Source organism: Centropristis striata, chromosome 14, assembly GCF_030273125.1.
Source record: "Centropristis striata isolate RG_2023a ecotype Rhode Island chromosome 14, C.striata_1.0, whole genome shotgun sequence".
In the NCBI taxonomy this organism is placed as follows: Eukaryota; Metazoa; Chordata; class Actinopteri; order Perciformes; family Serranidae; genus Centropristis; species Centropristis striata.
Window position 1 is genome coordinate 32,640,524 of NC_081530.1, and position 13,213 is coordinate 32,653,736.

Below are 13,213 nucleotides of genomic sequence, written 5' to 3' on the forward strand. Positions count from 1 at the left end.
ATATAAATCTTATTTCTCTCAGCAGAATCTTGCACATTTATTTCCTCAGAAAGTGTCAGAAACTGAATTTAAAAAATAAGTATCATAATAGAATCATTGAGTCTGTATTTCAGTATTCCAGTATTTTTCCATCATCTTTTACTTGATTAAACATTAAAGTTCTTTCTCCTACTAATTATTTTTTGAACACAATTTTTTTTTACAGGAAGTTAAAGAAAGTCCTTAAATCTTCCCGTCACATTTATTTAAATTAAGCTAATAAATTATTATTTTTTATTATTATTATTTATGCATGTATTTATTTATTTTCAAAATCTAAAGATCTTGCATTTCTTACAGGAGAAAGAAAAACAGAAAATTCTCTAATTTCAGAAGCTGTTGCAAAAAACACAATTTTTGCAAAAAAGACAGAAATTATTAACAAATTAACAAAATCAGTCGATTATTTGTTCCAGCTCACCTTATTATAAGAAAAACCTTTAAAGTTTCAGCTGTTGAAGCTTCTGTCAGGAATAAAAAGATGTTTATTTTACCAGCTGATCACAGATTTATTGACTTTATTTACTGCATGTTTGATGATAAAAAAATAAGTTTTATTTTGAAAAAGCTGCTCCTGCTCACTTCATGTATATTATATGATAAATTATAAATAATATATCTGCATTTTGATGCATTTTTTATGGTTTCAGACACGTTTTCTCCCACTGAGATCGAGCTTCATGCAGCGTTCAGACGACATGATGAAAAAACAGAAACTCCACAGAAACCACTGAGAGCAGAGAGTCGCAGCAGCAGCAGCCACAACTTCAACCTCGTTTATTAATAAACTGGTTTATTGCTGATAGAAATATCAGGTTTTTCTCTCTCTGCAGCCTCCTAATTCATCCAAACTGTACACTTTCACAATTAAATATTAATAAAAAACGCAGAATTATCTCTAAGTGCGCTGTGCTGCCGGGTCTGCATCCGACTTTTTTACAAATATATTCTTATATATTAGGACAAGATCTTTCTTTAGAGGCTTTTTATGGAAGTTTTCCAACCCGAGTATAGCGACAGTAACGTCTCCGGCAATTAAAATCCTTTTTGCAGGTGTTTCGTGGAGGTTTTTTCTCAGATTTTTGGTTCCCAGAAATAAACTTTAGTGTGTGTTACCGCTTTGTCCCGCCCCCTTTTCTTCACACGCCTTCTGATTGGCTGATGAGATATTCTGCCCCCTGTTGCCGGGCGGGGAGCGGGCGGGCGGAGGACGGGTGGTGGTGGTGATGGTGGTGGTGGCGCCCTCGCAGCGAGGTGTGGTTGCCGTGGTGATGGTGGTGGTGGGAGGAGGAGGAGGGGGGAGGGGGGGGGCGGGTCGCGGAGGGACGGCGGGACGGCCGACGACTTTATGGGGACGATGCGAGTGTCCATGACCTCACAGTCCACCTGCATCATCATCTCGTAGCCCTGAGACGAGTTATAGAGACTCTCTGAGGACCAGAGACGGAAAAGAGGTTAATTAATAACAGGACACTCAGTGAAATACTACAAATACCAAATTTCAGCCCTACAGAATATTGGAGGATATTAAATACTGACAGAATGTGTAAAAAAAACATACGAAAATAATATTTTGAGAAAAAAGTTTACGAGATTAAAGTGACAAATCTACAAGGAAAAACAATATTACACAGTAAAACGCAATATTAAGTTCCATAGGATTTATAACAAAAAAAGGCAAGAAATTTCCATATTTGAGGCTAAAAACAGCATTTTCTGCTTTTATTGCATTAAAACAGTTGATATTTTTTTTACTGTCCATAAACAGAATCGATCAGACGACGGATCGTTGCAGCTCTACAAACACTTTCCTTGAACTCTTATGATATGAAATTAAAATACTGCAATACAAAAAATAATAAAAAATTGCATTAGGAGAAGTGTTTTAATAAGTTACACTTCGCGGTAGATGATCAGTTAAGCCTTAATAGATCACTCATTGAAATACTTGCAAATACCAGATTTCAACCCTAGAGAATATTGGAGGATATTACATACAGACAGAATGTGTAAAAAAAAAAACATACGGACCCGGGGGAGGGGGGTAATATTTAGAGAAAAAAGTTTATGAGATTAAAGTGGCAAATCTACAAGCAAAAAAATGTGCAGATTTATGAAGTTTAAAGTGGTGAATCTGGGAGAAAAAAGTAGCCTTTTCCTCACTTTAAATCTCTAAAATCTGAGACTTTTTTTCTTGTAGATTTGCCACTTTAATCTAGTTAATTTGAATCTTTCTTCTCGAAATATAGATAGATAGATAGATATCCACTGAAGTTACCAAATGTAGTTCTTCGCCCGATAAAGAGTGAACAACCTGCAGCAGTTTAATCTGATTCATCTTGTCTCAGTTTAATCTGATTCATCTGGAGGAACTCACCGTTGACAGACATGGCGGGCATCACCAGAGACATCTTGGGTCGGCTGGTCTTGTTGTGGCTGATGGCCGGTAGCAGGAGGTGATCCTGCAGAGACACGGAGAGGAGGAGGCAGTTTATTATCTGGGTTCAGCTCAGTAACATTTACATTCTCTATATCTCACAACATTCACTTCAAACTAGACTAGAAAAGCATTTTATTGTCACAGAGTACAACAACATTATGGGTGCTTGACCCAATCAGTGCCAAGGAAATATATATTAAAAAAAGAGATAAAATAAGATGAAAAGACGTGAAATATAAACATACAGGGTGAAGCAAAACTATTTAACTCTCAAGGTTTGAAAGTGTGTTTTCTTTAAATAAATTTAAAAAATATTCCATTTGTCGTAGAAAGAAACTGTAAAAACAGGCAACATCATCCGAGTTTTATCTTTCCGACGGTCCTTGAATGCATCATGTCTGGTGAAAGCTTCCATGGGAAAAAGTGACCAAGATGAAGCTTAAAATTGTGATATTTCTTCTGTTAGAAATTTGCCAAAAATAAAGCGTTTGGAACGACTCGATTCTGTTAAAATCATTAAAAGCACACAAAAAAGCACTTTTCAATCTTGTGATGCTTAAATGTTTGATCATAAAGTGTTTTTACAAAAAAAAAAAAAAAATATATATATATATATATATATATATATATATATTCTGCACTTCTCAGTAGCGGTCAAGTGAAAATATTCACTGAGAATCTGTTTACACAGAGCTGAGAGGAGAGGACAGGAGAGGCTGCAAACATGACAATACTTCAATATGTAGAATATGAGGAGAAAACTGTTTTTTTTTTTTATAACATTTGTGACACTTGTGGGCCCTTGGAAAAGTGTTTATATATATTTTCTATTTTATTCTAATAAACTGTGTATTTCTGGCTATTTTTCAAAATAAAACAGGCTTCTAAAACCTGGTTTGTCCCTGTAAGGTTAACTGTATATAAAACACAAAAGAAGACCTTGGAGGGAAATAAACATAAATAAACACATTGGACTGAGCTGGGGAGGAACTCCTTGTGTGTGTGTGTGTGTGTGTGTGTGTGTGTGTGTGTGTGTGTGTGTGTGTGTACCCGTCTGAAGGAGACCACGTAGAAGGTGTCCTCTCGGCGGTCGATGGCGTCCATGAAGTCGCTGTATGTGACTTCAGGACCAGGAAGAACCTGCAGCTGACTGCAACAGTACACACAGATAATATCTGTTAATATCTGATCAATATCTTATAAAAGGCTTCAAATTCATTTAGTTTAGTCAACACAGAGATTTATTCTCGCTTTAAAATGAAATATAAACATTTTTTCAATCCATTTGTAAAGAAATAACTTGATTTATGGACATTATCACCTCATAAACAGCTCAGTGTGACTGATTCAGACTTGACATTTAGGGATATTTTCAAGGTTCGTACACTTTTTCAGTGGTTAAATTAAAGCACTTTTCAAAGATGGTTTTACACTTTTAACAACCAAAAGTACAGTTTGCTAATCTCAATATTCAATTTAGTATTCATGTGATTATCTATAGTCAGATTACAAGAGAAATACAGGAAGAATTTCAAGCATTTTCAAGCACTTTATCCAAAATCAAAGCACTTTTCAACCCTTGAAAATACATCATTAAAACTTAAGCATTTTCAAGTTTTTCAAGCATCCGTATGAACCCTGTATTTTTTATGTAACAGTGAAGAAATAACCAGTTATATTTTACATGTTTTACATTAATAAAGCCAGCTGTTTTCTCTTACCCAGCTGACAGAAACATGACTGTTTAGTTTCAGTATTTATATGAATAGTTTTTCTGTTTCATAAAGCTTTGCATTTCCCCCGCCTGAAACGTCTCCAACAACAGAACGAGTTTACAGCTGCAGGACGTAACCCTTAACAGGACACTCATTGAAATACTTGCAAATTCCAAATTTCAACCCTAGAGAATATTACATACTGTCAGAATGTGTAAAAAAAACCATACGGATCTGGGGGAGAAATATAGAAATATTTTTGAGAAATAAATTTAGGAGATTAAAGTGACAAATCTAGGAGATTAAATGTGCAGATTTATGAGATTTAAAGTGGTGAATCTGTGAGAAAAAAGTAGCTTTTTTTTACTTTTTTTGCCACTTTAAATCTCTTAAATCTGCAACTTTTTTCTTGTAGATTTGACGCTTTAATCTAGTAAATTTGCTACTTTTTTCTCTAAATATTACCCCCCACTGAAGAATAACACAACCGTTTCTTGCAGATTTTTTTCTAAATTAAAGAATATATTTCATATCTAATAAAGAGTGTTGTGTACCTCTCTATGGAGCGGTGAGCCTGGATGGGCAGATATCTGGAGAAGTTCGTCTTCCTCAGCTGAGCTTTCTGCAGGAAACAAGTCACACAGAGAAACAAGAAATATTAACTGTTTTATTTATTAGGACACAGAATAAATGTTCCTTCTATACTGAAGTTTCTAAAATGTTTGCTAACAAAGTTTCAGTGTTCACAATGAAACTACAGATAATAACTTTAATATATAAATTATTTAAATTATTAATTTAGTGTTAACACTCTGAACCCCAAACAGTTTCAGAACTTTTTTGTATTTTGTTTTTGTCACATTTTATTCACTTTGTACTATTTTTTTTTTTATGCAATAAAAAAATAGAAAATATAAGTCCTGCAGCTCTATGGAATCAGTACATGTCTAGAAAAATGTCTTTTGTGCAGAATAACACCATTAAAATGCCTTAAATTATACATAATATAGAAAAAACAAGTGGCATTTCTTTTAATGATTTATTGCATAAAAATTGAAAAAAAAAAATTGAATCTATAAATACATTTTGTATTGTTTTTGTGTTTCAAGTGTCCACAAATGTTACCAACATATGAAAACAATAAATATTTGCTCTACATGCTACATATATTGAACTATTTACATTTTGACGACCTCTCCTCTCTGCTCTGTGTAAAACAGACGGCATTTCTGTCAAAGTTTAACAGATTTTTTTGTCACGCAACTGTTTATATCAGCTGAGGCCTTCATGGCTCCACAGATACTCTGTAATGTGCAGAATTTACTGTTTTTTTACAGGTTCTGGTTTAGTGTACATTTTTGGCGAAATTTTAAAATTCAACAACAGTTTCTGTTTTTACAGATTCTGGATACAATAAATGCTGCAATTTTAGTGATTTTTTTCAAATAAAATGTACCTTTTCAAACCTGTTGGGGGGTTAAGGGTTCAGAGGGTTAATGGTAAAAACAATAAAGTAAAAAAAGAGAAACAGTAACAGCAGGATAAGAGCGTGTTAACTGAACCTGAGCGATCTTTGCCTTCTTGGCGATCTTTGGTTTCCCTCCAGATTTCTTCCTGTCGATCTGGTGTCTCTGGACCCAACCACGCAGCTCGTCAGCCAGCCTGGAACATGAAGAGACGGCAGGAAACATTAATGAGAGACAAACAGAAAGTTATTATGATGTCTGACAGCTGCAGAACCACCTCAAATACTGAGGACGGACTCAGAAAAAGGTAGTTAGAAATCATAAAATGCATCATTTCCCAGTAGAATTCAGACTGATCTTTTTCCATTTCGTCACCCTGTTAAAATAATCCAAGTTATTTTTTCAAGTTTTGCAGGAAACACAAAAAACTTCACCCAAAGTGTAACATATGACATGTATTGATCAATTCACTCAAAAATGATGTAACAAAGGATGACTATTGGCATAGTGATAACACTGTGTGTAAATTATGTAACTTAAGAGAAATAAATGACTTAGGCAATTTTTTTAACATGCCTTTGTGACTTAAGCAAGATATGGTAACACTTTATTTTGAAGGTGTCTACATAAGAGTGACACAAGCCTGTCAGAAACATGACATGGGATGTGTCATGAACATTGATGACACTTTGAAGTAACATTAATGCTCATGATACTTGTCATGTCATGTTTCTGACAGGCCTGTGTGACTCTTATGTAGACACCTTCAAAATAAAGTGTTACCATATTTTGCTTAAGTCACAAAGGCATGTTAAAACAATTGCCTAAGCCACATTTTATGTTGACTTAGGCATAATATATCCACTTAAGTCACACACTTGACATAGGCCATTATGTTAAAGGGGTAAAATCACATGATCTGATCAACTGAGGATGGAGGTGATTTTACCATAGGTGGCTATGAGGAGATGATTTAGGCAAAAAAAACCCCACATTTTGGCAAAAAATGACTTGGGCGATTATTTTAACAGTGTGACGATATGTATGTGAGTTTATTCGTATACATGCATGTATGTAAACATGTTGATATTCATGCAGAGCTCATTAAAAACATGATTATATTAGTGAGCCGACCTGAGAGACTCGGAGCGGTTGAACTGTCTGCAGTCAGAGGAGCTGAAGTAACGATCGATGTCCTGCAGGACCAGATCCTTCATGTCACTGAACACATCGCTCAGGTTCCTACACACACACACACACACACACACACACACACACACACACACACACACACACACACACACACACACACACACACACACACACACACACACACACACACACACACACACACACACACAGGAGGAAGAGTGTGAGGAACACACACCTGCTGCAGCTTCTCACACATCAACATTCTTTCAATCCTGCAGAAAAACAAACTGTGTGAAAGAACTCGTTCAGTTAGAAAACATGTCGCTCTGCATTTCTCCAGAATGGTTAAAGAGTCAATGATGATCAGTGTCAGAGCAGTAAAATATGTTTTTCTTGACAGTGAAAACATTTCAGAGGCTTCCAGGTTCATAAATCACTGACAGAGCTCGAAGCTGTCAGCATCATTCAGCTGCTGATGAAACAACTTCAAGTGCACAGAAAAAACCTAAATTAATTTAAAAAAAACCCAAAATGACCAAAAAAAGACACCTAATGATTTAAAAAAAGACACAAAGTGACAAAAAAATACACAGATTTACCAAAAAAAGACACAAAATGACAGAAAAAAACTAAATGACCAAAAAAGACACAAAATGACAGATCCTGTTAAAAACATTAAATTCTGCTCCTCAGAGACAATATATGGACTTTTTCGGTCATTTTGTCTTTTTAAAAAAAAATGTGTGTCATTTTTCAGAATTTTTTGGTCTTTTTTGTGTGTGTGTGTGTGTGTGTGTGTGTGTGTGTGTGTGGGGGGGGGGGGGGGGGGGTTGTCCTTTTTTTATATTTGTGTGTTTTTTGGGCATTTTGTGTCTTTTTTTTGTTATCTTATGTCTTTTTTTGGTGATTTTATGTATTTTTTCAATGTAATTTGCATTTTTTTTTCTTTAATGAACTGGTGCACGTCCAGAGGATGAAGGTCTGCAGGTTCTTCTCACCTGAACTGGAAGGACTCTGCAGCCTCGTCTGCTCCGTCCTCCTCCGTCTCCGTCTTGTCCTCCTCTCTGCTCGGAGGACGAACCGCCGCCTGCTGCTGCTGCTGTCGTTGTTGTTGTTGTTGTTGTTGTTGTTGTTGTTGTCCGATCTCCAGCAGCCGGCGTCCCGTATACGACACCACGCCGTCCTGCAGGCCCGACAGCTTCCTGTCTGTGATGCTGCAGGAGAGGAAACGTCAGAAAAAGCTTCAAATAAACTTCATGTTTTTAATTTGTATTTCTGTCCAAGTTTCACTGATTTTTTGCCTCGTGACTGTTTGTCTCAGCTGAGTCCTTCACGGCTCCACAGTTACTCTGAGATGTGCAGAATTTAATGGTTTTTACTATTTATTTTTGGCAAAATTTTAAAGCTAGATATGTAGAATAAAGTGATTTTGATGAAATATCTATATTTTAAGCTTAGATGTGTCCTTTTTTTGCAGAGAAGGAATCGTTTGATCCATTCAAACTGTGAGAAATGTTTAAAACTAACAATAGTCTTTGTTTTTATGGTTTCTGGTTATGAGAAAAGCTGCAATTTTGGTGATTTAAAAAAAAAAGAAAATCTACCTTTTCAAACCTGTTTTTACCTGTTTCAGGGTTCATAAATGATGAAATTGATACATCTTTGATTTTATCGAAAGCATAAAAACGTTAAGACCTCAAATAAACCCTAATTTTTGAATTTTCAGGAAAGTCAAACTGTGAGACTGATGATTAGATTTTGAATAATCGTGCAGGTTTTTCAAAATAAGAGCATCAATCCCAAGTCAGGATTTTTAGGAGATCCTAAAAGTTCTGGCTATTTATGAAGTTAATATTGAGATTATTCAAGAATGTTTGTGGGCACTTTATGGTTCACGTTTGTTCCCTGACTACACATGAGTCAGCAAACTTCATTTAAAAGCTACTTTTCCAAACAGTAGTCACAAAAACTTCAGAGTAAGGAGAAAACTGAAGAAACAAAATAGGATAAATATCAATACAAATAGTTAAAAAACACAAGAAAAAAAAGAAAGTTTAATCTCAGGTGAGCAGGATACCTGACGGGTCCGAAGCTGAAGGTCATGAAGAGCAGCACGGCCATCACACACACGGCTCTCTTGTTGCTCGCCGAGTCGCCGCCCTGAAGAACGAACAGAGGAAAGTTACGCTGCTGCACGAAGAAATAAACAAGTCAAAGACTGACTGGATCTGTTTCAGGTTTCAGGAAACAGTTTGAGGTTTGATTAATTAATCTTCTGAATCCCAAATCGGCGTGTGTGAAAAGTATATTTTCTTAAAAACACAAAAAGGCGTTATCGCCAGAATATGAACTTTCCGACAGTCCTTGAACGCATCATTAGTTACAAAAGTTTCTGTTAGAAAAAGTGACCAAAACTTGTCAAAGCGGGACCTCGATGAACCAAATCACCCACCGCTTATTGTAAACAAACCAGCATGCTAACTGTACACAAACTTCTAAAATGTTGATATTTGTGTCAGAATCTCTTTTATCTCCATATGTCATTTAAAATAAAGTGTTTGCACGAACCAGATCCTGTTAAAAACATTAAATTCTGCTCCTCAGAGACACTATGTGGACTGTTTCAGTCATTTTGTGTCTTTTTGGGGAAATTTTGTGTCTTTTTTTTGGGACTATTGGTCTCTTTTAGTCATCTTACATCTTTTTGGTGATTTTAAGCATATTTGTGTCTTTTTTGGTCAATTTGTGTCTTTCTGTAATTTTTACGCCTTTTTTTGGTAATTTTGTGTCTTTTTTAGCCATCTTACATCTTTTTTGGTCACATTTGTGACACTTGTGAGCACTTGGAAAAGTGTTGATATATAAAAAAAAATTATCAGAGAAATTCAACTTCTTTTTTTTCTGTCATTCTAACTGTGTTATTCTGCACAAAGACATGTTTCAGTTGTTCCCACTTCTAGCCATGATTGTGCTGATTCCACAGAGCTGCAGGACTTTTAGATTATATAGAGATTTTATATATTGTAGTGAAATACAAGAACACAGACAAGAAGTAAACTGTAAAAAGAGCCCTGAACGAGCACAGGTTCAGTAAATTACCAGCATATTTGCATGTTAACATGCAGAGAACAGATCTAGTTCTGCCGTTCCCTCTGATTCTCCTCATCGGGTTCAACAGGTTCCTCTGCTCTCTGTGGGAGTTATTTCCTTCTTCTACCTGTTGTTGTTGTTAATTGAGTTCTTTAACAGCAGCAGCAGCTGTAATATAAACCGTCTGTGAGCTGAATGAGACAGAAGTCAGAGTCTCTGCAGGGAAATCTACAGGATTCTCCTGTAATCAACAGCTCCTTTAATATTTAACACTGACAGACACATGAGAGATCTTTAGTCCTGATTGTGTCTAAATATCTCACAGCAGTGTTTCCCCTGCATTCATTCAGCAGGGTGCAAATTTCACATGATCATTAATATCAACGCGCCACTAATGATTTCTACTCACACTGTGTGAGCACAACAACACAACACGCTATTTTCGACTTGTTTTGAGTCAACGAGGGCCTCAAATCCTGTCGGACCCTCTAAGGACATCAACGTAAAGGGCAGTGAGCGGCAGTGTTGACAACTTAGCGACTTTGTTGCTAGATTTAGCAACGTTTCAGACCCCCCCGGGGACTATTTTTCAAAAAAGCAACTAGCGTAAACGACTCAAAACTATTGTATAAACCCATTGAGGCCTGAAAAATCGCTGGGCGATTTTAAAATAAGCCTCTTATTTTCTGGAAATTCTGGAAAAAAAGTGTCAACTCTTCTACTAAATAATAGATTTTTCAGCCTCTGTAGTAGATAGAAATAAAATTCAAAAAAGGTATTTGAGAGGTTATACAAATACTACAAAACGACGTATACGCTTTCCAGGCTTCAATGAGTTAAAAGGGATGATAGATGGCAACGAGGGAAGCTGGCTAACTGATGTTTTTGGGTTATAAGGCAGGACATTAATTTACTTATAATTATAATTTTTAATTATCAAAAAAATACAGCATTTTCTCTCGAAATAGAGATCGAGATTTTTTTTTTTTCCTTTTGAACGACTCTTCACTTCTTTCCAGATGTGTATTTGCTACATCACTGTCAACTGTAATGGGACAGAGCATTTTCATTGTATTGTCTGTATTACATAATAAGTAGTTGGATATTTGTTTTTTGTGGCCACAGTGTGTTGTTTGTTGTTTTTGTCTATGTTGGAAAATGCAATAAAAAATATTACAAAAAAAAAAAAAAAAAGCAACTAGCGACAAATCTAGCGACTTTTTCTGGTGTTACTGGAGACTTTCGGAGACTCGTTCTTACTCTTAACGAGCAGCGGGGGCCGACGGCTCGTTAAGAAGAGTCAGAACGAGTCGAAGCAGCACATTCCTCCTGCAGCAGTCTCTCCCAGCTGCAGAGCCAGAGGGGATGTTAACCATGCACGATGCTGCTGATTTACAGTCAGAGTCTGTTTTTGGTCCCTTTAGTCCCGAGGCCGGATTAAGGAGGAGCGTTGAATTGTGACAGGAGACAGTTCACTATCAGTCCTAAACATATTTAGTGTGTTTTTACTCACTTTTTGTCTTCCCCACAACGTTATTCCTCTCTCCTACAGCGTCTATTACAACTACATGCACATGGTAAATTATGCAAATTAGGCGATGACGTCATTTAGCAACTTCTAGCGTCTTTTTGAACAGCCAATAGCTACGTTCCTTACTGAGGACTTGATAACACTGCTCATGTCCACGGACACAGCAGCTCCACTGCTGAAATAAATCCTAGAGGAAACACTGCAGAGTGTCTCCGTCTCTCCTGCTGCTCTGTTTTAAGTTATTTTCTCCCCTTTTCTCTTGTTTGTTTCAACCAGAACTGTTACTAACTCTCCTGGTTTCCAGTATTAACCCTCTAGTCCATGAAAGCACCTTCACATTAACTTCTTCAAGACGTGAAGACATAAAAATGAAGCAACATTGAGTCTCTCCATCAGCTTCCACATAAAGTTATGGCTTGAAACTCCATACCAGATTTTTCTTTGATGATATTCGGCTAAGTAAAACTGGAGATAATGTCAAATATATTTAGTATAAAATATAGAACTAGAGATTATCCTCATTTTACCTGTTATATGTAAGATTTGCAACCTGTGTTCAGATTTACAACATTTAAAATTCTGTGTTTTGAAACATAATTTTCAAGATCAGATTTTATGTTTTCCTTTGTTTCTTTTGGGTTCAACATTTTGATCCAGTAAGTCAAAGTTAAAAATTAATTATTAGGACATAAAGGAGAGGTAACACTGAAAAAACTGATACCAACATGTTACAGTAAGAGTTTTTAACTGATTTTTCAACGGACATAATAGCCTGTAATAGATCTCAGAGGGTTAATAATCTCATGAGGAGTCAGAGCTGGTGAGGTAGATGTAGAGTGGTGTCCTCCTCCTCCTCCTCCTCCTCTTCCTCACCTCCTTCCCGGCCAGCCTCTCCCTCAGCGCCTGGTTCTCCCGGCGGAGGCGCTCGTTCTCCTGCTGCGCCTCCCTCAGCTGAGCCTCCAGGTTCTGCAGGTACTCCTTCTTCTTCTTCCTCGACTGGCATGCCGACTCGCGGTTCTTTATCATCCTCTGCTGCCGCTTCAGCACCTTCATCTGCACCGGCAGGAGGAAGAGGAGGAGGAGGAGGAGGAAGATGGTAGAGAACAGAGATATGAGACGGAGGAGTTTAAAGAGAAGGAGGACAGGAGGACAATGGATGAGGAGGAGGAGGAGTGATGAAGAGAAAGAGAGGAGGAGGACAGGAAGACAATCAAAGGTTCAGCAGGTGGATGATGTAACTGAGGGAAGCTTCATACATCTCAGCTTATATAAGAGAGGAGCCTGAACGCACCACGCTGCCACTGACTCAGTAACTTCTCTCTTATATCATCAACTTACACAAAAATACTAACATGTATTTGTTGCAGCAGATAAAAATCCTCTTTCTGAGGACTGAGGCAGAATTTGAGAACCTGACTGAGTTGCTGCAACTTATTATTACAGGTCTTATTTTGGTCTATAAAACGTGAATATTGTCCATCCAGCGTCTGAAACTCCAAGCTGAATTCTTGTTCTGTCAGTCCAAAACTCAAAGATATGAAGTTTAATATGATATAATAAAAATCTCTGTACTTGAGAGGCTGAAAATGTCATTTTCTGCTTTTTTTGCATTAAAAAAATACTTCAAATCAAAACAGTCGATTATTTTTTACCGTCCATAAACAAATCGATCGACGACGAATCATTGCAGACACTTCAGTCTCACACTGAACAAACACTTTCATAAAAATCTTAAATCCTCCAAAAATAAACTTGTGCATTAGGAGAAGTATCTTCATTG

The 13,213-nt window shown here is 36.7% G+C and overlaps 1 protein-coding gene across 1 annotated transcript in view; it reads right to left on the reverse strand.

Moving 5' to 3' along the window:
- Positions 1 to 406: 406 nt before the first annotated feature.
- atf6b (activating transcription factor 6 beta) overlaps positions 407 to 13,213 on the reverse strand; it is a 35,223-nt gene continuing 22,416 nt past the window's right edge. The window contains 10 exon segments of the mRNA XM_059350093.1: positions 407 to 1,339; positions 1,342 to 1,469; positions 2,417 to 2,501; positions 3,530 to 3,629; positions 4,749 to 4,816; positions 5,757 to 5,856; positions 6,795 to 6,902; positions 7,811 to 8,026; positions 8,890 to 8,972; positions 12,307 to 12,486. Of these exon segments, the coding sequence (XP_059206076.1) occupies positions 1,142 to 1,339; positions 1,342 to 1,469; positions 2,417 to 2,501; positions 3,530 to 3,629; positions 4,749 to 4,816; positions 5,757 to 5,856; positions 6,795 to 6,902; positions 7,811 to 8,026; positions 8,890 to 8,972; positions 12,307 to 12,486 (1,266 nt within the window). The 3' untranslated portion in view covers positions 407 to 1,141.